The sequence below is a fragment of the Xiphophorus hellerii genome, chromosome 16, assembly GCF_003331165.1.
Source record: "Xiphophorus hellerii strain 12219 chromosome 16, Xiphophorus_hellerii-4.1, whole genome shotgun sequence".
In the NCBI taxonomy this organism is placed as follows: Eukaryota; Metazoa; Chordata; class Actinopteri; order Cyprinodontiformes; family Poeciliidae; genus Xiphophorus; species Xiphophorus hellerii.
Window position 1 is genome coordinate 6,251,867 of NC_045687.1, and position 24,925 is coordinate 6,276,791.

The window sequence follows — 24,925 nt, forward strand, 5'->3', positions numbered from 1 at the left end:
GCAATAATCCACGCTGGAGCAAATCTCAGTTTGAAACATACTTAAACTGAAGCACACAATCAGGAACATGCTGTTCCCAATCAATATTTTTCATGTTCACAATAAAAAGGAAGTAGACATGTTTTTTAGTATAAAGTGACCTGCTCTAACCAAGTTCTAAAAGCACCAATTCAACCTGAACAGATTCAGTCAAAATTTTTCATAGATTAAAAGAATAAAATAAAAACAGCCTGTAAAAACTAAATAGCCAATAATTCAATAGATTGAAGAAACAGTAAGCAAGTGTTTTCTGTGAGACTTGAGTTTCTCATATCACCCAATGTTTGTGACAATACAGCTTCAGTTTGCTGCACTTGCAGGCAGTTATTTATGCACACCTTTCTAATATTCCTGCTGCTGCATTTCAAACATTGATTTTCTTTTTTTTTTGACATCTTGTTGAAGATCTGCTGCTGTTTTTTTTATTTTTTTATCTTTGTCCCATAGATGAGCCTCTTTGGGTCATGCTTCAGCCGCCTGCCAACTTACACAACTAGCGGCAGTGGTTTGCACAGCATCATCAACATTTAATAAATAAATGTGGATTTGTTTAAGTTCCTATTGAGCTCAGGTCTAGCTCAGATATTTTATTATGCCCCGATACCTGAAACCCTCAATTAAGCGCCAGTTTTGTCCAATATACTCTTCTATGTATAGCAAGGATTTTAAGAAAAAAGGAAAACAAAAGGATCCAAGGAAACAAATATCATGGCTACGAGTTTTTACTTTTCAAAGTTAGCAGTCAGTTAAATGTACATTATCAAAAAAAGGCCCAACTTTTTATCACGTATCCTCAATCTCCAGAAAACATACAAAAAGGACAAAACAGGACATTATAAAGCTGCACATTTTGTACCAGATACAATAATAAAATACACAATGCTACATTAAGTGGTTAAAAATACAAAGGGGAAAGAATATTGATTTTTTTAAAAACATCTTTAAAGAATATACAATGTTATTTTTTTAACTACTCAAGGATTTTAGTAGAAAGTGCATTCTATATAACAAAGAAAGGAGGAGGAGAATCATTTTGCAACAGAGAAAACGGACACAACGGGAAAAAATAAAATGACGAACGTATTTCCAATAATACATGGAGGGGTGTGTGTGATGGCGCAAAAGCAGCAGGATCATCATTTGTACTTTGAAGGAAAGGTCCAAACTGAAGGCTATTTTTCTCAAAATGAAGTTAAGTACATAGATGTGTATATTAGCTATGGTCCCTTGCACACCGTCCACCTCCACCTCAGATTCTCCTCCTTTCCTTGCCTTAGAAAAAAAACAAAACAATCCACTCTAAAGTAAATCGCCTCCATCCATTTCCCATACAGTCACAACTGCATTCTGCTCCACAATGCATTGTCACCTCCTCCCCTAACCCCGTTCCCTGCGCATCACCCACGCAGCAGTAAAGTGCAGAGAATAACAAAAGGCTTTAAAAATAAAAAATAAAAGGAACAATACAAGACTGAAAATACCCCTACTGCAAAATCCTGAATCCCAGCAGTGAGCCTACAGAGATTGAATGATAGCAAATAATATTGCAGCAGTATTAAGACGCACAGAGATGGCAGGCTAATTGCAGGCCTGGCACTAAACTACTGAACTTAACCACTTCAGGCTACCATCAGATTGACAGGATGGGTTATTTTATTCCTATTGTCCGCCCCCCTACCCATTTACTCCTCTAATGACACATTATTGGGACACATTGTAAAAGCAGCTTTGGGTAAGAGATCCAAACTGAGACCAATGCATGCACAATACGCTCTCAATGTATTATCAGTCTGAGGTGGCAAGAAACGGAAAAATTCAGACCAAACAAGCCCACGGCTTCTGCTCCTTAAAACACCAGACACACACCTTTTGGCCAACGGAAGAACCCCAGTTTCATGACATTTTCTGACCACTGCCTCTTATCCTGACATTTCCTATCATGTGCTGACAGTACATCAACAGTTGAAACCAGATGTTTACATACACAATATAAAAATTAGTTTTTACCCTCTCACCGTTAGACATCAAGTCAAACTAAGCTTTTACCATTTTAGGTCAATAATGATGGATTTCTTTCATATGTTTTGAGTTTTTTAAACATCAGAAGTTTTACATTAAAAGGACTATCCTTTTAAACTATTCAGGAAGGCCCAGATGCTTATTAAGAATCTGATTGGTTAATTCGCAACACTAGAGTTAAATGGAGGCTTGCCTGAGGATGCATTTTAAGGCAACCCCTCAAAAACACAGCTTCCTTTTATGACACTACAGAAAATTGAAAGAAATCAGGAAGAGAGTTGTGGAGCTCCACTTGATTCACGTTTCCAAACTCCCTAAAGGTGTCAAGTTCATCTGTTCAAACAGCTTTATGCTAGTATAAACACCATGGAAATGTTCTGCCATCAAAGTGCTCAGAAGTCAGGTAGCTTCTATATATGACATGTGAGAATCAACCCAAAATTGTTGTTGAAACTGCTCAGAAACTTATCAATTTCTGAGCTAAAAGGCTACTCAGTGAAGAAGTCAAATTCCAAACATTTTTCGAAACCTGTCTCGTTTAATAAAACCAAAATTCTAGCCCCAAAATGATCTTTGAATCATTTTCTGCAAAAAAAAAAAAAAAGTAAAATAATGAAGCTTGCTAGCCAAAACACCACAATCCCAACTGTGAAGTATGAGGGTGGCAGCATTATGTTGTACTTAACAAAATAGATGGCATCTTGAAGAAACATCATTATGTGAAAACACAGAGGCAGCATTTAATGACAGCTGGGAATTTAAAGGTTGGATTTAAACAGTTGTACCAACTCAGTAATGACCGTCAGCATCCAAAACAGCAATTAAGTTGCTAGAGGACGACAAATTGGGAGTTTTGGAGCGACCATTGTAAAGCTGTAATCTCAGGCCCACGAAACCCGTGGGAAGAGCTGAAAAGGTGACTGAGTAACAACTTCTGTCAGCCAAATTCCTACAATTCCACCAAATACTAAGGAGAACTAAGTAAACATCTAAATTTGAAGAAATAATAAAAGAATCTCAAAGAATCCCCATTTAATTTTTCTAGTACTTCTTATACAGAAATAATTTTTATAATTGTAAATCTGATCTAAAAACAGGAAAAGTTTGTCAGAAGATGAGAAATAAAAATCATCCTTTTATTCAGTGTACGTAAAGATCTGCTGTTAACTGCATGTGACGGCTGTTCATTAGCTTAAACACTAAGTAAATAATCTGAGAACATGAAACAAGAATGATCTATAAACCATCATTCGGCTTAGGCAACATTCAACAAGTTTACACATGCGCTGGCCTTTGTTGACCAAAGTTTGTCAGTACAGAAAGTAAAATAAAATAAAATTAAAGTCTAGCCTCTACATTACACCACCCCACACCAAACCGTGGAATACAGGCTGAGGAATAATGCATAATATACTGTTAAGAGCTTCAATGAAAAAGGTCCCAGTTGTGTATACTGTGTATGTGTGGGTGTGTGTGTCAGGCGACCTTTAACATGGTAACCCGTATTGTTTGAACAGCAGCAAAGGGAGGTGGGGATAAAAAATAAAATAGAGGACAAAAGCAGACGGGGCCACATGTCTGGCCCCTCACAGTGGCAGTATTATTCGACAGTCATTCATTTTCTAAAAGCAAACATTGACCAACAGTCCTGTAAGCTGAGGTTCTACTGGTCGCTGTAGGTAAATCAGTGACCGTGTGTATGCTTGAATGTGTGTGGGGTGTGTGTGTATGTGTGTGTGTGCCTGGGGCAGATCTCGTTTAATTAAAGTCATCTCGATCACAAAATATCAAGTCAAACATTTAATTTCACTGCAGAAAAGCCAGGCTGAAAGAACACAAATCTTTCCCCACACACACTAGATTAGGTTATGAAAATTGAACTAGAAAGCAAAATAAGGAGTTTTTACGTAATGGAATGAAAAGCACCATTTTTACGGATATAAATCTGAGACTTTGTCTAGATTCAATTTAATTTACACAGTAGTTAAAAACTAATCTCTCCCATCTCACTGTAACCTATGGCACTGCATTTTACTCTACTGCTGTTTGCCCCTGACTGACGGCCCTAAAGGGATAGTTCAAATGTTTTGAACTGAGGTTCTGTGAACTTATCAGTAATTGTTGCCTTGGCTGTAGCAGACAGATGCCATATTGCGAGTTTGCAAAATAGTGAAGAAATAATTAGAGCGAAGGAAAACTACCAGACGAGGGGCTCTTTTAGTTGGTTTTAGTAATTACATTTGCAAGAAAATTTAGACCCAGTTGGCATTGTTTAAAATGGACATTTAAAACAAACCAAACAAAAATATGGTCAATTTGTGGCTCTGATTTCACAAATGTGCAGTTTTACATAAATCCAAGTCTTAGTGTACCTTTCACACTGATGTTTACAGAAAATGAGAGCCTATCTGGTATCTGCATGCATGTCTAATATTAAATATATGTAAGAGTGCTATGTTGGAGACAATTGCATTACTTATCAAATTTAAAAAATCTTAAGATAATAAACAGTTTTGGGGAGGGAGGGTCATTTTGTGAGCTAGTAAAATATTGCTCATCACTGGACGGTTACATTAGGGTTGTAATATTGACAGATTGTGCTTAACTGACCACAAGTCAACTCAAAATAATTTCCAAACAGCTAAATAGTGATACATCTGCAAAACTGACAGTCTAATGCAAAACCAAAATGCTTCGTTCTTGGCAGACGTTGAGCAGACCAGTCAGTTGGAGATGATGAGGCAGCTGGAGAGCCTCAAATAATGCAATTTTGCACTATAACAGGGATGTTTTTCAGTTAAAAGACTAAAAGACAGAAGTATTCTGAAAGAAACTTTTTCAGTTTGTTTAAAATAGCTAAAATCTGTGGACTCCTCTTCTTAGCAGTTAGCCTAACTACCAAGAAGTTAAGAAGAATGTTCATGTTTACACAAACTCATTTCAATATGACATCTGTCTATTACAGGTAGAGCATATACCTGTAGCTTATCCCACAGAACATTGATATAAAAATCTCAACTGTCCCTTTAACATTGGCCGCTGTACAGGAAAAAAAAGGCTCAGGTAGGCCCAGTTTCAACATTCATTAAACATTTTTTTGCCCATGAGGTTTCTGCACTACAGCTTGGAGAATAAGTACAATATTGCTATGGGGATGAGTGGCACAGGAAGCTCATGTCCTGACTAATGTATGACCTTGAGTCAAATTAACAAAATAAAAAGAAGAGGAAAGTTCAGTGAAACAAATCTTTGAGGAGCCAGGGAGTCTAGGTATTATGGATTTTGAGTTCCATCAGCAGCTTTTATTTGTGATGAAAACCAGTTTCCACCCATTAAATGTGGAGAGAGATGTTCACACAGAGTCGTTTTCTGAAGAATAATTTCTAGCGATTGTAAAACCTTTGCCAGGTCGAACAGTTTTTTAAAGTGATGTCTCACTTAATGTGTGCACGGATGGTGCAACAGTTTGAATCCTTAATGTTTATGAGTTTAGATTAATTCTAGTCGAGCCACGTCTACGTAGGAAACCTGCATTGTCTGAAGGAACATGTATGCTCCTATTTCATCTCATCCTGCAACAAACTCCTCTCTGCAGACCGGGCTTCCGGTTCCTGCGATTGAGAAACTGAGGCGGAGCTTTAAGAAGACAAGGTCTGGTTTGATGCTGCACAGGTTCAGTGGTGCTGTGGCGCTCCAGGACCCTTGTCAAGGGGGGCCATGTGGTGCAGGTAGCTGCTGTCTTCGTGCCCACAGTGGTTAAGCGGCTCGCTCTTGAAAAGAGCAGGAGGAGGTGGAAGGTGGGCGACAGGAGGGACAACTAGGTGGTGGTGGCTGTGAGGATTGGCCTGCTGCGGCGCGTTGGAGAGATGATGATGAGAGGGCGCTGAATGAAGCTGCACATGGGAGAACGCGTGTCCGACGGGACCCTGCTGCGGAACTGGCCCTCCGGTCGGGCCGAGGCCCAGAGAAGTTGAAGTGGTGGCGGGTGTTGCCGCTGAGGGCCCAGGGACGGTGGTGGGAGAGGAAGAGGAGGAGGCAGGGGAGGAGAAGGCGTTGGCGAAGAGGCGGACAGGCACAGAGGAGCCGCTAGTCTGCAGGACCACGGGGCTGGTGACCCGGAAGCACTTCTCCTTGTGAGCTTTGAGCATGTTGGAGAATCGGAAGCGCTGGCCGCAAACCTCGCAGGGGTACGGCTTCTCGCCCGTGTGCGTGCGGCGGTGGCGCTTCATGTTGGGCCGGCTGGTGAAGCTCTTCCCGCAGATCTCACAAATGAAAGGCTTCTCTCCTGAAAGACAAACAGGCTGATTAATCAGAGTCAAATCATTTTAGGGCTATTTTAGTTATTGACTAATCTATCAACGATTATTGAAACTGCACATTCTATAGATTGTTAATTTAAGCCTTTAGGTAGTATTAGAAATGCATGAAAAAATGCATATAAAAAATTCTATTGATTTTTAAAAATAAATAAGAAAATCCTTTTATTTTCTAAAATGCACACAGCATTACTTTAGTGTATGCTTGATTATTTGTAGCAAAGGATGCATCTGCAGCTAAAAAATACTTCTAACATCAACATATGAAAAGCTAAGCACTTTGAACTAGGTGACGCTATTTATTGTACATTTTTGGCTTAATTACTCCTCTGAGAATGTTGCTTTTTCAGCAAGTGGTCTTTTTTGGAGTTTGTTTACTTCAGTTAACGATTAATCAATTAGTAAAAAAGTCTACAATTATTTCAATAATCGATTCATCATCGCATCAGCCCTAAATCATCTGCCGTCAAATGTGCTGGTTACAGACTTTCAAACAATTGAAGCTTTTCACATAAAGTTTCCTTTTCAACTTCAGCTCTGAGAATGCAAATAAGCCTCCATCTTGAATCGAGGGTCTCTGCCGTCAACCCACCCACTCCCCAGGAAGCTATTACAATTCACACTTCGAGGATGGGAGATGTGAAAGTGAACAACAGCAGTCCCGTTAGAATGCTGCTCTCATTAACCTCCCTCCACGGAGCCACTAAATGTGCCTGTTACCACCCACACAGCCATCTATTAACAGCCTGCTGAAGGGCTCTCCAAATGCCGGATTCTGGCACGTTCCACGCGAAGCTCCTCCACACCAACTGAATATCAAAAGGTGACAGCTGATGGGCCAGCGTTCTGTACCTGTTACATTTAATCATGGGAATTTACAAAAAAAGAACCAAAGTTTGGTTTATTACAGAGTAAGGCTGGGTGTGTCTCCTCCTGGATGAGGCTAAATTGGTCGGTAGCTGCAGGGATACGAGAGGGCAGCGTAATTACACATCACAAATATAACCTTGAGGGCCAACTGAGTGTGGCGTGTCCACCCACGGCTCAGAAAAAACAGCAGATGACGCGCAGGCATCAGTGCTCGGGCTGTTCTTAGAAAATTGGTGAAACATGAAAAAAAAACAAAAAAAAAAAAACAGAGAAAGATGTACAGCTTCATGTGTCTGGGTAGTCATTACAAGCCACAATATATGCAGGGCTGTTCTCTGATGTAAAACATCCCCTCTCATTGCAAGAACGAAGCATAGAGGCAACACCCCATTTTGTTCCTTTTTATAGAGTTTATGGTGCCTGGCGGGCGGCGAGGAGGGAAGACAAGAGCTTGGAAAACTTTGTAAATAACTCTAGCTGCACTAAGCTTTGCAAAAAAAGAAAGAGAGAAAAATAGAATAAAATCCACAAATAATCTAAATATTTAAATAAAATAAAAAACTAACATAAAATAATTTTTTAAAAAACTCAAATTTGACTTTGGTTACGGTTGAAATCCAATATTTATATACAATGTATAAAAACACACCCTCTTCCTCACCATTGGACATTAAATCAGATTAAATCCGTCTCATTTTAGATCAGTCAGAACGTATAATTTAATACTACTACTTTATATTCATCTGTTCAAGTGATTCTGTACAAATATAAATGCCGTGGGAATGTCTGGTTCCAAAAAGAGAGAAAAATGTGTTTTGGTGTAAAATGTAGAAGACTGAAGATTTGGTTTGGCTAAGGCTCGTAAGACAAGGTGATTATGAAAACAGACTCACTCGGTGAGGAAGAAGCACAAGATAAAAAGGCGGATTAAAGTCTGCACAAAGCACAGACACCATCACAAAGCCCTGATCTCAGTCCTATAGAAAACCTGTGGGCTGAGCTAAGATGCGTGAGAAACCAGTGCCTCTGGTAAACTGGTTCTGTCAGTAGGAATGGGACAAAATTGGTATGGACACAAAAAACTTTGGACTTAAGTTTTCAATTGTGTGAAAATTTGGTTTAACCTTTTAAACAGCATTTAAAAGCCCCTTTCAGATAAGTTTGTTCAGTGATCTTAACATCTTCTTTGTCCATTGCAATCATCCTAGAGGTCAGCAGCACAGTGAACATGTGACCTCTGGTTAAAGCAATGTTTAAGGAATCAATTCCATTGATATTAGATTATTTTTTTATTTGCAGCATTAAAGTACTAAAACATTAAATAAAAACAGGACATCTCCAGGAATATTTACCACTGTTGCTGAATGTTTTGGATGAAATGTTCTCCTGCTTGATGGAGTCAATATGTCTGCTTTGTTTATTGTAATTGTCGATAATTACAACAAACAAAAGGTTTTGGTTCTGTTCAGATATTATTTGTTTACAGAACTGTGATGTGAAAATAACTGTCATATTTTTCCTTTATCTGTGTGCAGCAAATAGCACCCAAAATGTTTTCTTAAATTTTGAATGTGTTGCACATTTAAGAGGCTTTGAGGGATATTTCTGTGTAAGAACATGAGTTCAGAAATGAAATACTTTTTGATTTATTGATTTGAATTCAGCTTTTAATCTCATCCTAAACTTTGCCACACAGAGGCAAAGTTTAGGATGAGAAGTTCCTCACTTTCTCTCGATTAACTGTGACTAATGAGGATTCATGTGACTTCATGTCCTGTTTGTGTAATAAACTGAGCTACAAACTGCATCAAATGACATAAATAAACAGCCTTTTGCTGGTGGAAATGAGCTGCAGATCCGGACCTAGTACTATTATATTCTAATATATACAGCTCTGGAAAAAAAAAAAAAGAGACCACTGCACTGAACCCATTGAAAACTTCATGGTTATTCCACCAAATATTGATTTCTCTTGAGTTAAAACATTAGTATTGTTGTTTCTAAGTGAATATGAACTTGTTTTCTTTGAAAGCACTGCATCTGTTTTATTATTTTGACCATTTCTCATTTTCTGCAAATAAATACTACATTTTTGCATGGAATTTCAGAGACATGTTGTTCATAGAATAAAAGAGCAATGTTCATTTTATTCAAACATATACCTACAAAAAGTAAAATCAGAGAAACTGATCATTTTAAGTGATCTCTTAATTTTTTTCAGAACTGTATGCGTGTGTCTGATACACAGCGAGAGCCTCAGTTCTCACCTGTGTGTGTTTTCATGTGCTCGTCAAAGTACTGCTTCATGTTGAAGTCCTTGCCACACCATTGGCACATGAACTGCTTGTGTCCAATGTGAATACTCATATGGGAGCGCAGCTGGTACTTGTACTGGAACCGTTCGTCGCAGTGCTGCAAAGGAAAGAAAGAGGCTTTTTTAGTCATGTACCCACTAGGTCAACGCATGCACACATTCTCAGAAATCTAAACTGAACCCTTGTCACACGGTTCTGCAGTGGTTTTTTTCCCTGTGGTAATGTGCAGCAGATTTCTGCTTACTTCAGCATATTTAGCTTTCGGAACAAACTAATGTGAGAAGAGATTATCTCTTTTCCAAGAACTCAGTGGGCTCTGATTGGCCTCCTCAAATGGCCTGAGAAGAGACTTCCTACCATCCAACATCAGCTCAGGTAAGAAAATCCAGAAGAAAAAGCCACATATGTTCAGTCACTAAAAATAACCCTTGGTTGCAACACTTGTTACACACAGTGCATAGTTGCACTGAGGGTTTCTTGGTTCGATTTTTTTCCCCAAAGGTTAGATATTTATACTCTGTGCCACCACCTGACTAAATAGACGTCTTTGGTGAGAGAAAAAAAATGTAAGAAAGAATGTAAGGCCTACACATTACATAAACCTAATAGGCATGTAATAAAAACCTTAGTGTCTGGGATAGCTTCTAACATCTAATTAGAACAACTCCACCCATGAAACTGTTTTTAAGTGTGGTATAGTTAAAGGCCTAAAGCTGGAAGTAAGGACACCCTGTGAAGCATAAACAACCCTAGGAATACTGAGAGGGAAACTGACTGCATACTTTCCAAAGCAACAGAAGAAGTTTTGTCTTATAACTGGTCAACCATGAGCATCGGGGTTTATAATGTTTGACATGGTTTGAGTTAAACTCTGAGGACGCACTGTCTGCTGAATGTTAATGTGTGGAGACGAAAGAAAATATTAAATTAGTTGATTATATGCCGAAAGGCCAGGGTGTCCAAAGTGCGAACCTGACCGCAGTTTAATGTTTGTACAGTTTAATATATTTGGCCCAGCAGCTCAGGTGGTTGATGCAGATGGAAAGTTCATAATGATGAACTGAAATTATTATAACATAGACAATTAGGTGCAAAACAAAGTATTCATGTTTTAATCATTATGTTTTCTCTATAATTTCACTGTTAACAGAATCACAAATATCTAGCAATTTTTACTCAAATGTATTTAATTGATTTATTAAACTTTGCTAAATATAACAGGTGTGGTTTTTAAAAAAAGAAGGAACCAAAGTTCTGTTCTTGTTACTGAGGAATAAACTTTTTGTCTGTAGGCCACAAAAATGGAAATTCTTCCAACTCCCTCCTCTGAAAGATTTGGAAATTGTACGCCTTTATTTTATTACGGTAAACCAACAAAACCTTGTTTATGTTCTGGATTTACAAAGATCTCGCACATTCCTTCCCCACAAAATTAACCATTTTATTTTGTTTCACTAAAATTGCATTTTTATTTAATCTCTGACCAGATAAATTATATATATATATATTTAAAATTATGTTTATATGGCTCACAAACCTTTCGACAATTTCAGCCCTTGTCATTAAAAGTTTGGAAACCACAGCATGAGGGGTGCGAACACACATGTTCTGAACTATATTTAAATTTCAAACCATTACTCTAGTTTCTTATTGTTTTGTGCTCTTTGTAACGTGTTTATGTTTGCAATAATTCATGTTGTATGCAACTGTGTACCCTAGAACACATTATGAAAGACAAAAAAAAAGAACATTATGCAAAATACTGTTTAAAAGATTTCTTCACTTATAATGCCATATGGATTCTCACCCATTAACTCAGCTTTGCTGCTTTGAGTAGAAAACTAAATGAGAGCATCACAACGGGAAGAAATCAATTGCTCCCTCTTTGAAAGTTTAAAGGACTTTATATGGTTTATAAACTGTCTTCAAGATGTAAAAAAGAAAATATTAAATAGAATGTGAAAAAACATTGATTGCATTAATTTTAAAGCATCAGCATTTGGTCATCAGTCATTTTTATAGAGATGCTCTTTGCAGTTTATTTCAGAAAACAGCAGAGAGCGCCATAATGCACGTGCAAGTGCAGTAAAAAAGTATTTGCCACCTATAGATTTATTTTGTTTTGCTTTTTGTTACACTTAAATGTTTTACATCATCAAATAACTGTTAATGTTAGATTTTTTTATTTATTATGGCAAAAAAAGCAATTCAAACAAATGTGGCCCTATGTGGAAAAAAGTAAATGTCCCCTAAACCAAATAAGCAGCAACAACTATTGTGTTTTTTAGATCACTGATAAATCTTGCATCACTATGGATGAGTAAATGCCCTAACATTCTTTGCATAATTGCTCACATTAAAGGGTTTTGTTAAATGCCATGTTACAAGTTCGGACCTTTACTAGGCCACTCCAAAATCTCACTATTCCCCCAGCCAATCAGAGGTGGACTTGGTGGTTCGGATATGCCACGTGACGAGGATCTGAAGTGTGCTGGAATTTAAATTAGTGTTCAGAGATATTCCTCCTTTGGCATTTTATACACCAGAGCAGAATTCTTGGGCTAGCAAGACAGTCCCAGACCATAACACTACCACCACCATGTGTGGCTGAAGGCAAAATGTTCTTATTTCTGAAAGGTTGGGTTGTGCAACAGAAGATTTGATGTTGTCCCATCAAATCTTTTGAGTCATCACTTTGTCAATTGCAAGACAGGCTTTTTTGGTCAGCAGTGGGTTTTCACTTTGGGTGCCATAGCAACCCAGCCTTTTTTCTGGTGTTGAAGGCCGACCTTAATTAAGGCAAATGAGGCCTGCAGGGGTTTTGCGACCTCCTGGATTAGTTGTTAATGCCTTGTTGGAGTAATTTTGGAAAGCTGGCCACTCTTAGGTAGGATCAGCACCACTTTGCGTTTTCCCCATTTGTGTACAACGGCTCTCACTGAGAGCCTGAGTGAGTCCTGCCTGAGTCCTAAAGCCTTTTGTGACCTGTTTTTCAGATTGAAACATGCGAGTGACTTTTCTCCCCTAACAAACTCTCTTCATACTGAGGCAAGAAGTGTTGCTTTTTCCTACTTCATATTGCATGGAAGTTCTATTTAAGTAATTGATTGATTCTACAAATCAGGTAGAGATTGGGTTTGGCTATTGAGAAAATCAAATAAACACAGCTTTCCTTAAAATCTAGGAAATCAGAATTAAATCTGATTTAATAAGATTGGGGGGTGGGAGGAAACGGACTGTGTAATGGGAGCAAATACCGTTTCACAGCATGGTGGTATTTTCTGCAAACTAAGACTTTTCTTCAGTCTTTAAAGAAAGTTCTCTTCTTATCAAACATTCAGTATTTATCTGTAGGGCTGAGGAAAAGAAATGTTGCACAAAATAAAGAGAAAGAACTCTTTGGAATTGAAAAGTTCACTCAGCAAATGCATCATGACGCCATCTGTTGGAATATCTCTGAAAAGCAGAAGGAGTGTAATTTCTGCTGTGATGAAAAGGATACGTTAATGTTGCAAGGCGTGACTGTCGCCACAAAATCACAGAAAGATCCTAGAGGACCGCGATTCAGAGACTTGATAAAAGGGGAAATAAAGGTAATTGAAAGTCACACAGAGGACAGCTGACATTCAGAAGCGTTTTTGCCTGTTGTCATTTGCACTGCAGAAAGATTTAATTACATACTGCAAACATAACCTGTTCTTTATTACCCTGTCAAAGATAAATTAAGAAACAAATCCGGGCTTTAATATCTGTTATTTTCTCTGCTATAATACAAATATTGAGATATGCTGCTTGTGTTGGAAAACATTTAATAATGTTTCCATGTTATTAATGATATCTTGGTCTAGAATTGCATTTGTATCTTCTAATGAGTTTCTGCATTTACCATCAAGCATGTAATAAGTTGTGTCTCTTATTACATGCAAACAAGCAATAACCTGCTGAGTGTAATTCATGTAACCATGACTACAATAACCTGTTGGGCAGATATCTTTATGGTATTCCTATAACTCACCTAATTACAGACTGTGCATTTCCTTATTCTGTATTTCTTGTGAACATAGAACATATGCACTGTACTTTTGGACCCAACTCTCCATTTATAAAGCACAAATTCCCCTCATTATGGAACAACAGTAAATATTAGAGGCAATTAATGCATTTCTGTTTTACGGCAATGTTAAAACAGCATCTTACCTCACAGCGGAAAGGTTTCTCCCCAGAGTGCTGGAGCGAGTGAACTTTTAAAGACATGCTGCGTTTAAACGACTTCCCACACGTCTCACAGGTGAAAGGCATGTCCTTAGTGTGAGCTGGAGATGAAGGGAGATAATTAAAGCTATTTTAGGGGTTCCAATAATATTGATAAACATGTTGTCAGAGCTGACCCCTTGAAACATTATGCAAATAATTATAAGGCCCAACTCACCAACCATGTGCTTCCGGACGTGGGCCATTGTGTAGAACTTCTTCTCGCAGATTTCGCATGAGAACTTCTTCTCTGCATAGCCGTGAACAATCTTAATGTGCTCATGCAGCGACCACAACTTCTTAAAAGACTTGTTGCAGGAGACACACTGTAGAAAACCAGAGCAGACATATTTATTAGGATGGAATAAAGTGTTGAGGTTTCTTATCAGCAGGTACAACTTTCTGAAAGTCCATCAGCTCCCTCTGCTGGGGAAAAAGTGTAACATCAGGGTAAACGTCTGATTAATCTGGGAAATTATTTCTATTTGAGGCAAGTGATTGCAACAATTAGCAATAATAAGTGTCTAACTTGGTGCACAAGAAAATATTGCATCCAAAATCTAAAAAATTCCCAATTTGGTTATACAGTAACAAATTCATATATTTGTTCAATTTTAATAGCATTAAATAATCATATTACTTAGTTTTACTTTTTATTCCAAATCTTGTTTTATAAGTGATTTTTCCCCATTATTTTCTAATTTTTTCCATATCATGGAATATTATTATTTACATTATTATGAAATATTATTCACATTTTGCCATTGTTTCCATATTTTGTATATATGTAGTCTTTTTTTAATTAATGTATGTTTTTTTTATCATACATTGATGTTCTCCCTGTAATATTTTCTCTTTTTCCCCCTCTCCTATTTTCTCCTTTATTTATTTGCAAGGTTTTTATTTTCTTTGTGTTTTCTTTTTATTTTCCTTCTGACTATGAAATGGAAATTGGAAAAGAACAGTGGGAGGAGGGGGACCGATTGCAGGACATGAGATTTGAAACTGGGTCATTTCTACCTTATGTGTAGTGGAGAAAATAAATTCCAACTTCTGCACTAAACTTCTGCTTTAAAACTTATCAATGGCATAGAATAATCAGTGCACCCGAGGAAAAGACCTGGTTTGAATGACTCAAAAGTTAAAAAACTTTATGGCATTCATGTTAATCATGATATGTAAACATCTACAACTAATTTATTCAAAAATATTACTTAGCCATAAAACAAAGCTGCTTCTCTAACAGCTGCCATCTTTCAGGCTGCAAAGCTTAGAACAGAAACAAACTCCCACAACATGCAGGAGAAATGTCAAAAAAAAACCAACTAATTAATGGTATGGCTTTGGTCTAATCAAAATTACAGACTTTCTCAATTAATCTGACAACTCTTAAACACCTTAATGTTATGCTGGCTTGAAAAGGGAGTTTTTTTCTCCTCTTATAAAAAGGTGAGTTTTTCTTTTCTTCCATAAAACTGCTAAGATTCAATGGAAACAGTTGCATGCAACACATGATTTCCTCTCAGGCTTGACTCTATTTAGCTCATTTTGAGCTCTGAAACTCCACTCACATGCACTTATGTAACACAGAAATGAGTTTATGAAGTCTTTCCATTGAAGACACACTAAAAATGCACAAACTAAAAAGTGTTTAAAACTAATCTGATGTATTTTGGTAACATTAACAGAAACTATGGAGGTAAAAAGAAACTAAACTTTAGAGATTTAAAGCTACAGACTTTTCTAGGGGGATGTATGTTTAGACCAGATGAGAAAAATCTTCAGTATAACCGTTTCCTGCTTTAGAGAGAAATGACAGCAGTTTCATAAATGGTGCTTTTAAAGATAACTTTATATCCTCACAGCATGGCATTGTTAGTAGAAATCTGAGCAGCTGTTCAGATACCCTGTGGTCTAAAATAACTTGAAAATGCAAATCAAAGTCAGCAAAAATCGGGTGAATTCAAGCGATCAAAACAGCTGCGAGTCCCTCAGGAATTCAAAAGCTGAACCTCCCCATTCAGTGTCAGGAAACTAAAGCCACAACAGAACAGCAGATAAGGATACAGGCTTACAGGAGCTGTGCTGCAAATATGCAAGCATGTGTTTTTCAACTATATCTGGACTCCAAGAGCACCAGATAATTGAAAGGTTTGCTACAGTAAAGCTACCAATGCATGTATAAATGTTTAATGCAGATGGGTCGAATTCACATCAGTCATTTAAACTTGGAAAATGTGGACTGCCTCAGCGTTTGCACGTGTGCATACTGTATTTTCTATAAAAATCTAAAACTAACTACAAAACCTTCAGTCAAAAAAAAAACAACAACTTGATGATCCCGCTAACAGACTGGTTTCGGCAGATTGTTGTATGATGACTGGAAGACCGAGGATCATAAACTACTGGATTTGTCAAACACCTAAAGCCAACTGAACGCACTGAACTCTTGTACAAACTCTGACGAGGGGGGACAGTTTTGCCAGAGGGAGTCATTTGGTTCAAAGGAGCTTCAAAACTCACAAACAGAATTTATCAGTAAATAAAACAGGAACACTCATTTCGCCACAAAATTACTAACTTCACAATGAATAATTGTCAAGATTGTAATGCAGAAATACTACCAAAGACGTCTCAATGACGCCAAACAAGCGAGGAAAAAAATCTTGTTCTTTCAAATATTCTCTAAGAGCATTTGGATTAAAGTAAGAGCAGATAATGTTCATGAAGCCTCTTGGTCATGTTTTAATGGATTCATCTGGGAATGAAAAAGACATTCCCAGATAAAAGTTGAGGTTGGTGCCCTATAAAAGTACAAACTGCCTTCCAATAAGTCTCGTTTGTGGGATTAAAAGCACCTTTTGAAAAGAACCTTTAGACGGGTTTTAAATATACTTTTCATTAAAACCACATTTCTGCATTAAAAATGTTTATTGATCTAATGTAATATTCTAGCCCTAAATGTTGTGTTTTTGTTTTGTGTTTATGCAGAAAAACCAGCATAACTAAAAGAAATAAAGTCTTGAAAACACCAGCTTGTGTGTTATTAAACTGCACAATGTTTTAGTGGATTACTAATGATGATAGTTTCCTGGTATTCCTCCAGAAAGAACAGACCAATTCTTCTCAATAAAACATCCAGTGCAGTGATGCCAAAATTTATTTGAGATTCATTATGTTGCTCCTCTTGATCATTCCAGAATCTGTATGAACCTGAAGCCTGGCCCATTTGCCAACTATAATATAGTCTACTACTCTTATTATATCAATCAACCAAAACAGCAAGCATTCTTTTTTCAAGTCAAGAAATTCTAAACTACAAGAGAGAATTATGAAAGGATAACTGGCTGACTGCAACTGAGATTGAGTCAGTTCCTCTTACACTTGCCTCAACAGATTTTGGTGCCCAGATCTTGCCCAACGTCTTGGGTACAATCTGGTAATAAAATAAATAAATAGAAATCATGTAGCAACTTCTCTGCCTTAGTGGAATGCAGCCTTTGTTTACAGTTTCAGGTAACAAAAGGCAGCTATAGTCTGAATTTAAAATGTGTGCATCTGAAGAAATTAGAATCAAAAAGTTTCTGGTTTCAGCAATTCTTTGCAAGTATTACAATACATACAGAAATGGAAAAGTAACAAATATTAAAAAGTTGCACATCAACCACTTTGTTCTGTGAGAGAGCATAGGAAATCACGTAAAGAAAAAGAAACTTGTATTGTGTAAAAAAACCCCCCAAAAAACAGGTAAGGTTCTTCAACAGTGGTTTAACAACAGTTGCTTTGATCCATCTGTGTTGTAGATCATAAGACTCCCTCAAACTCTTGAATGGGTTCTGCTTCACAACTCAGCAGGCTGCAGTTTCACCTGTTCTATTTTCATAACCACACTTTAATTTCCTTCCACTGAGCTTCCAATTATTATTCTAAAATACAGCAATTTGGGAACAGCCACATTCATTTGCAGTTACCTTTTGCGGCTTAACCTCCTTATGAAGAATGTTAATGACTTTCAGCTGGACAGCAGCATGATTTCAATAGTCACAACTTATCATTTCTATTATTAAAATACATTTGTATCATTCTTATGTTTTGTTAAAAGACTTAATTTTGGGTTAGTATTATTTACTGGGATACACCTGCGTCTGATTAACTGTGGTTTGTTATCATTTCAAACACCAGACCTGCACCACCTCAATCTTTAATTGCAGGTTAAATAAAAACTAATGAATGAAGTCAGATTTACCTGGATGTTCTTCTCGCAGTCAGTCTGCTGATGCAGTGCCAACTCGCTCTCCAGGACGAACTTCTTGCCGCATTTGTCGCAGATTTGCATCCGCCTGTGTGTGACGTTCATGTGCTTCTCCAGGTACCAGCGTGTGTTGAACACCCGGGGACACTTCTCGCACGCCAGCATCTCCTTCTCCTCCTCCAGCTCTGCCTTCTCGCCCGTCTTCTCTGTACTTGCGGAAGACGGGGTCGACCTGCCCGACCTGCGCTTGCTTTTTGGAGGCTCCATGCGCCTCCGCCGCCCCCTGGTGGTCATTCCTGCTGTGGCGGCGCTCAGGGCCATTCGGAGGCTTTTCCTCTTTGGCGGGCTGGCTGATGAAGAACTTTGTCTGGTTCTTCTCGACCGCGTCGTTTGACTCTCCATCGCTTCGTCCTCTTCGTCTTCCTCCTCTTCCTCATCATGGCTCTCCTCCTCTTCTTCCTCCTCTTCTTCTTCCTCCTCATCATCCTCATCACTTCCTCCTCTTTCTGAGTCATCTGCTGCAGTTCCAGTTTTGTTGTCGCCCTTGGATACGTGAAGCGTCTGGTTGTTCAGATTCACCTCGACGATGATCTGCTCACGTTTGAAGCCCTCTTCATTCTCCTCCTCCTCCTCCTCTTCATCCTCTTCTTCCTCATCATCTTCATCAACCTCAGTGTCATCAGAGGATTCCTGGTTTCCCGTTTCGGACTCCTGCGACCCAGCCTCCTGCGCTCCCTCTCTGAAGTACTGCTGATGCTGCTGTGAAGTCACATGCTGAGGCGGCACCTGACCCATGTTTTGGTCCGTCCCGACCGTCTTGGCTGACATCTTGTTGTCTACCAACACAGAATAAGGCTTTCCACTCACCTCCCTCCTGTGAACCTTTCCCGTCAGAACCAAATCCGGGTTATTAGAGTGATAATAGTTCTGGGACACAGGCGTCCTACGTGCCTCCTCCTGTGACATCCCGCCCAGGCTGGGGATGGAAACCTCCTCCTTCAGGTTCTGGCAGGATTTCATGAAGAAGTGATGATGGGATTATATCAGGTGTGAGCACAAGGTAATATAAAAGAGAAAAGACTATGTTGCAAAAAAAAAGACTAGCCTAACCTAGCCTAGCCTGCAAGGAGGGGTAGGGGGCCAATCCCCCACCCTCCTTCTTCTGAGGAGATAGGAAGGAGGGGACGAGGTGAGAGACGATCAACCTGATTCAAAAAGAGCGTCCATTCTGTCCGGAGAAGGACACGCAGTTGGTAAGACATTAAAACTGTCCCAAAGTTTGTTCCATATAGCTGGGAAACAAAATCTGATTACAAAATCTCAGCGTCAGTTTTTCAAGGTCTTTCGGGTCCAGAGCAAGCGAAGGTGAGCCGGAGACCGCTCACCTGTCAGCACCTCCACGTCTCACTCGAAGCTCCATTTAACTGCAAGACAGAGAAAAAGAAGAAACAAAGAGGCTTACAGATGAGATTAAAGACGATGTTCTTCCGCTCGCTTTGAGAAAACGGTGAGATTGCGACCTGAAACTGCAGGCATGTCGAGCTTGAAGCAGCGAGTGTCACATTTACCCACAGACGTTTGTCTTAGTGCCGAGTGTGGGAGCTGAAACCACAGGTTTCACGAATGACTGCGAGTAAAATTCAAATTTCAAAACTGTGCAGCCCGAATGTCTCTCTCGACCACAACTGAAAGATCTCATCAATTTTAACGTACAGATACATTTCTAAAGTGACACGCAGCTAGAGAACTCGCTTGACTGAAAACAGAAACTTTATTCCAAATGTACAATGAAAAACTTAAAAACTTTTAAGCAAGGTCAAAAACCACAGAGCGCACTCCTGCAGCAGTAATAAAGCAGAAAACCTCGAAACAAACCGAAGCGGAGCATGCAAAAGCAAGAATCCAACCACTGTCCTTTAGCTTTTATCTAAAGTTGGATTGCAATCAAAGTAAAAATCAATTCACAACAATGTTAATGCCTCTCGGAAACAAGAAGCTCACCTGAAACGGCAAGAAACGCTGAAAAACATCAAGGTGTTCTTTCGCCTTAAGCAGCACATGTAAACGCAGCTCCCATTGACTGCTAGAAAGCGTAGTGTAACCACAGCTCTGGAGCTTCTATTGCAAACACAACCACAGGAAATTGTATGTCAACCTGTCAGTGAAACTTATCTGCTATACTTGTAACCTAAAGTGTGATTATCTTGTTTATAAACAAGTCACACACCGAAAAAGATGTATATATTTTCATGTTTGTTTTAGACTTGACTTTGAATCATGGATATACTAAAAGTTGGCACATTCGTACTGAGGCGTCTCCAGGTTGACAGTTGGGTGACCTCAAAAAGCCTTTACCAGTAATTCTGAGTATGCATCGAGGCGGTTTCTTTTGCTAGAAAACCTCCTATAGCACCATACACACAAATCAGCATCTCCTTTCTTGGAGACAGAAAATATCGCCTCCATCTTCACAAACATCTTGCACTTATGCACTCTTGGCTTAAAATAAACGCCCAACTGGCTACAGAAGAAAAACAATGAAGTACTGCATCCATATATGTACATATATAATGTGATTTGTATTTAATTTTAAATCAGATTTTGAAATCACAGTTTGTAAAATGCCACAAAATGAACCCTGGCTGTGCAACAGTGAATTTGTTGCTAAGAATGTAAATTAAATATTACAAACCCACCTATTTTCCATTTATTTTTCTTGTCTTTGACCTGTTTTTGTCAGGATACCTTTTGTAGTTTGCTAGTGAAGTAGTTGTAGTAAACTGATTTGGACGTTTAACTTTTTGTGGATGCTATAATCCAATTCCATAATGACAACTACAATACTGTGAAAAAGCATTTGCACCCTTGCACATCTCTTTGTCATCACATGTTTAACATTGAAATACTGGGAAAAAATACTAAAAAACTGTTTTGAATTATGATTTTATTAATAAAGTGAAAATGCCATCCAATCTAACATGGCCCCATATAAAAATAAATCTAATTGCCAACAAAACCCAACAAGTGTTTGTTATACTTAAAAAACAGTCTTGTACATCTCTGTGTGCGAATTTTGGCACACTGTTTATTGGAGAATTGTTTTTATTCAGAAATTTTGAATCGTTTTAAAGCATTACAGCTAGATTTGACTAACTCACTCCAAAAAACTTTTGTTCTTTGATCCAATCAGAGGTGATCTCGCTAGAATCCTAGGGGTCATTGCCCTGCTCCATAAGCTTCCCAGATTGTCTTCAGGATTTTCTACTGCAGAGCAGAATTCATAGATCCAAATGAAGGAAGTCATCCAGGTCCTGAAGCAGCAAATCAGCCTCAGATCTTCACATGGCAACACTGTGTCAACATGATGTTCTTTTTATGAAATGCTCCGTTTGTTTTATGGCAAATGTAACGGGTTGTGCTTCTTCGAAAATGTTCCTCTTTTGACCACAGAAGATTTACTCAAAGGTCTGGGGGAGCATCAAGATATGTCGCAACATGTATAATAGGCCTTTTTGTTATTTTATAGTTTTTTCTTTTCTTTGAACTCTCCACTGGATGGCATTTTTTGCCTAGTCTTTTTCTTATTTACAAATCATGAACTCTGATCTTAATTGAGGGAAATAAAGTCTGCAGTGCTTCAGTGTGTTATGCTAGTTTCTTCTGCTACCTCCTGGATGAATTAATAAGTCAAAGTTTCCTGTGTGCTCTGTGGTTTTTGGCCTCACCGACTCATTGAGTCCTCATTTCTAACCCTGTATTTGTGGATCATAACGCTGACTTCTGCCAATTCTGCTGGAAAAGGCTTTATTATGGACAAACTCACCTAATGCTTGAAGAGATGGTGAGTTTCCTTGGTGTAAGGAGACCTAATACTATTTATATTAAATAAAAATGGTCCGACATTCGAGTCTTGAGGAACCTACCTCATGTTTATTCACTCAAATTTATAATCGCCAAATTATAAAAAGCATTGTCAATTTACCAATTATGTTTCCATTAAATAAAAAAAATCTATACTACTTTCGAGTGTATTAGTCACAATGTTCAATTTATTTGGTTGTAATTCAGACAAAAAAAAAAAGACGTTTCTGATCTACGGAAATGCCATCATAATCAAATATACGTGTTCATTTACCCACATTTACTACATACTTTGCTTCCTTCAATAATCATTCTGCACTTCATTAGTAATACTTAGATGCAGTTATATTTGCTTTGCTTTTATACTTGAATCTTACCAAATAATTAAAAATATATGATGAGAAATAGCAGAGGACATAAACTGCTAGAAAAAGTAACTACCTAAACCAGTTCAGCCAAACTTTGCAATTACAAACGTAAGCAACGCAGGAGCATAAGACACCTGCCTTCCTGTGCATGCCGACTCTGATCCCCTCTGAGAATCGGACAGCATTTCTCAGAGCATTAAAACCGCAGAGGGGAGGGGAGCTCAGCACTGACAGAGCAACTCGCCTCACATGGTCGTCCCAGACACACAACCGAACAGATTATCCCATGTCTACATGACAGAGAAGCATAAACTGCATGCAAAACGGCAGCCTGACATACTTGACTTAAAAGTCGAGTCAGGTGGTTTTCTTCTCTGTCAAGCGTATGTGGTCCAAAACAATAAACCAAACTTATTTGATTTGGTACCAACTGCATAAAACCGTTGAAAACCCCAAAACAATAATCAAATGAATTTTTAAGTGCAAACAAACAAGCAGTAAACTTGAGTGGCTGCATAAAAGGCTTCCACTCAGTAATGATGAGTCATTTCTGAGTTTCACTCGCTGTGAAATACTGAAGTCCTTTGATGTGGGAATCATGTAGAGCTCAATATTAACTGAGATTAGGTTACACAACCTGTCAGATCTTAAGATCCTACCTATGCAAATGACAAGTATAATGATAAGTGTTTTTTTCCCCCAACTTCGACAATTTTGAAAACAAGTTTATTGGAAGGAAAGAAGATCAAGCATATTTGTATGAATCACTGACATCTTTACTCATCCAAAGCACAGAGGAAGTGAAGTTGCTTTCTCTCTAAAAAGTCAAATTAAAAGTTTTCCTCGATCAGCTATTGGGAGGCATTCTGAGAACCAAACAGAAAACTTTTTTTGTGCATAGGTAAAGCCACAAAACCAGTCATGTACCGGATAGATGCTACTGTGGCTAAAGATCTGTATGACAGGATGGGAGTGTTACTGCAAAGCAACTGTACCAAATAAACAATGCTGCACATACTGAAAAGTGCTTAGCCAAAATGCCTGTGACACAGATGAGATCTCTGCAGTTCAAATATGCCACGCTTTACTCTCCAATGCAAAGCTGCTGAAATCCATGCACCCTCTCAAGTCTAGACTTTAATGAGCTTTCTCCTCTTGCAGCTTGTAAAGGTTCACATTCCTCACGCTGTCCAAACTCATAAGACCTTAACCAGCTCACTGCGCAGTGCACTGCAGGGATGCTTCATGCCTCTGTAGGTATGTGGCCATCAAACCCCAGAATCGGGTCATGGAGCAATGCTCTGATTTTGCAGTCTGCTTCAAATCTTTTGGTTGAACTTAATGAAAAGTAGAAGGGGGGAAAGTAATCTCAGCTTTTGCTGCACAGACTGAGACATTTCCAAATTTGACAGAAACCAATGGTGTCAGATCTTATCCCCAGTTAACTAATAAAATTGAATATGTATGCATTTTTTAAGAAGATGAAAACTATAACGGCACAAAGGGTTAAAACCTAAAAGGCAACACTGCTCAGCGAATAGCAGAAACCCTGTACAGGCCTGGGCAACTTATGCTACTTAGCCCGCTAGCTAAAGTCTGCAGTTACTAACCTTACCTGTACATGACAAGCTAACTTTGCTACATTAGCTGAAAATGCTCTTTTTAGGTAAATGTATCTGCAGAATAATCTCAAAATCTTAAGTTTTATCTCACGTTTTGCTTACATGCATTACCCCAAAACAAACACTTTCACTTTTTTTTAACCCCAAGCCGCCCAGAATGTTGCTAGTTAGCTTAAAGCTAGCATCAACGTTAAAGTTTTTAGCACAAACGTTACACTTTATGTCTGTGTTGCACATTGAAGATAATAAATGGCAGCTATCGGGCCCGTGTCGAGCTAAAGCCAATGTCACGCTTTGTTTTCACAGTATCTCCCTCTCGTTGTAAGCTGCAGTCCTAACAAACAAAAAAAAAGCTGTGGTAAACCCACTCCACTCGACACTGTCACAAAGTCGGTGTTCATAGACAGTTTTTACCGTAGCTTCGGCCACCGGCTTCCGGAAACCCGTGTGCGCTTCCCCTGGCAGCTGTCCTGGATGTCAGTCCCGTAGGTGCCGAAAATCCACTAAAACAGCGACATTTTGCGGTCGCTTCACTGGCTTACCTCCGTCTAAAGAGAGCGAGAGCGACCTCCTTCTTGCGTTCGTGCAATCAGAGCTGCACAGATTCAGCAGGGTTGCTTGCCCTCCCTCTATCTATCTATGTACATTCGTGGATGTGCACACAGAACGGGTAATGCCAGCTTCTGTTATGTGTGCAAAAAAAGACGGGAGGATATTTTTTTTATTAATGTACGTTACACCGGTTGCGGGGATACCTGCGCACCGGAGTCCTCAGCCCCGCTACGTGGCCCCGGCAAAGCTCTTAGCTTACGGCGCCGCCGTCCTCCCGCGCTCATCCCAGGCATTTAGGCCGCTGTCTGGGCGCAGGCGCGCCCCACGGTGTCTCGATTCTTTTGGTCTTCCCTGGAAGCTAGAGACTGTTCAGGGCGCGCACACAATGGGAGAAACCATACAGGAATCTGTATTCTCCTTCTGGTTCTAAAATTGTAGTATTTTACTAAGTTCACCTTAT

The 24,925-nt window shown here is 38.8% G+C and overlaps 1 protein-coding gene across 5 annotated transcripts; it reads right to left on the minus strand.

Annotated features, from left to right (window-relative positions):
- Window positions 1–745: 745 nt before the first annotated feature.
- Window positions 746–24,796, minus strand: znf652 (zinc finger protein 652). Of its 5 annotated transcripts, XM_032587054.1 has the most exons (7): window positions 24,328–24,662; window positions 19,173–19,486; window positions 18,057–19,067; window positions 13,989–14,136; window positions 13,757–13,872; window positions 9,512–9,656; window positions 746–6,343 (listed from the first exon to the last, which is right to left on the minus strand). In XM_032587054.1, exons 3-7 carry the CDS (start codon window positions 19,026–19,028, stop codon window positions 5,733–5,735), a joined length of 1,992 nt encoding a protein of 663 aa, XP_032442945.1. In that variant the 5' UTR covers window positions 19,029–19,067; window positions 19,173–19,486; window positions 24,328–24,662; the 3' UTR covers window positions 746–5,732. The 5 variants fall into 5 exon arrangements, with proteins under 5 accessions (XP_032442945.1, XP_032442942.1, XP_032442944.1 ...); XM_032587051.1 differs by lacking the exon at window positions 24,328–24,662 and adding an exon at window positions 24,669–24,796 and having other exon boundaries at window positions 18,057–19,486; XM_032587053.1 differs by having other exon boundaries at window positions 18,057–19,486; window positions 24,456–24,662.
- Between the last annotated feature and the right edge of the window lie 129 nt (window positions 24,797–24,925).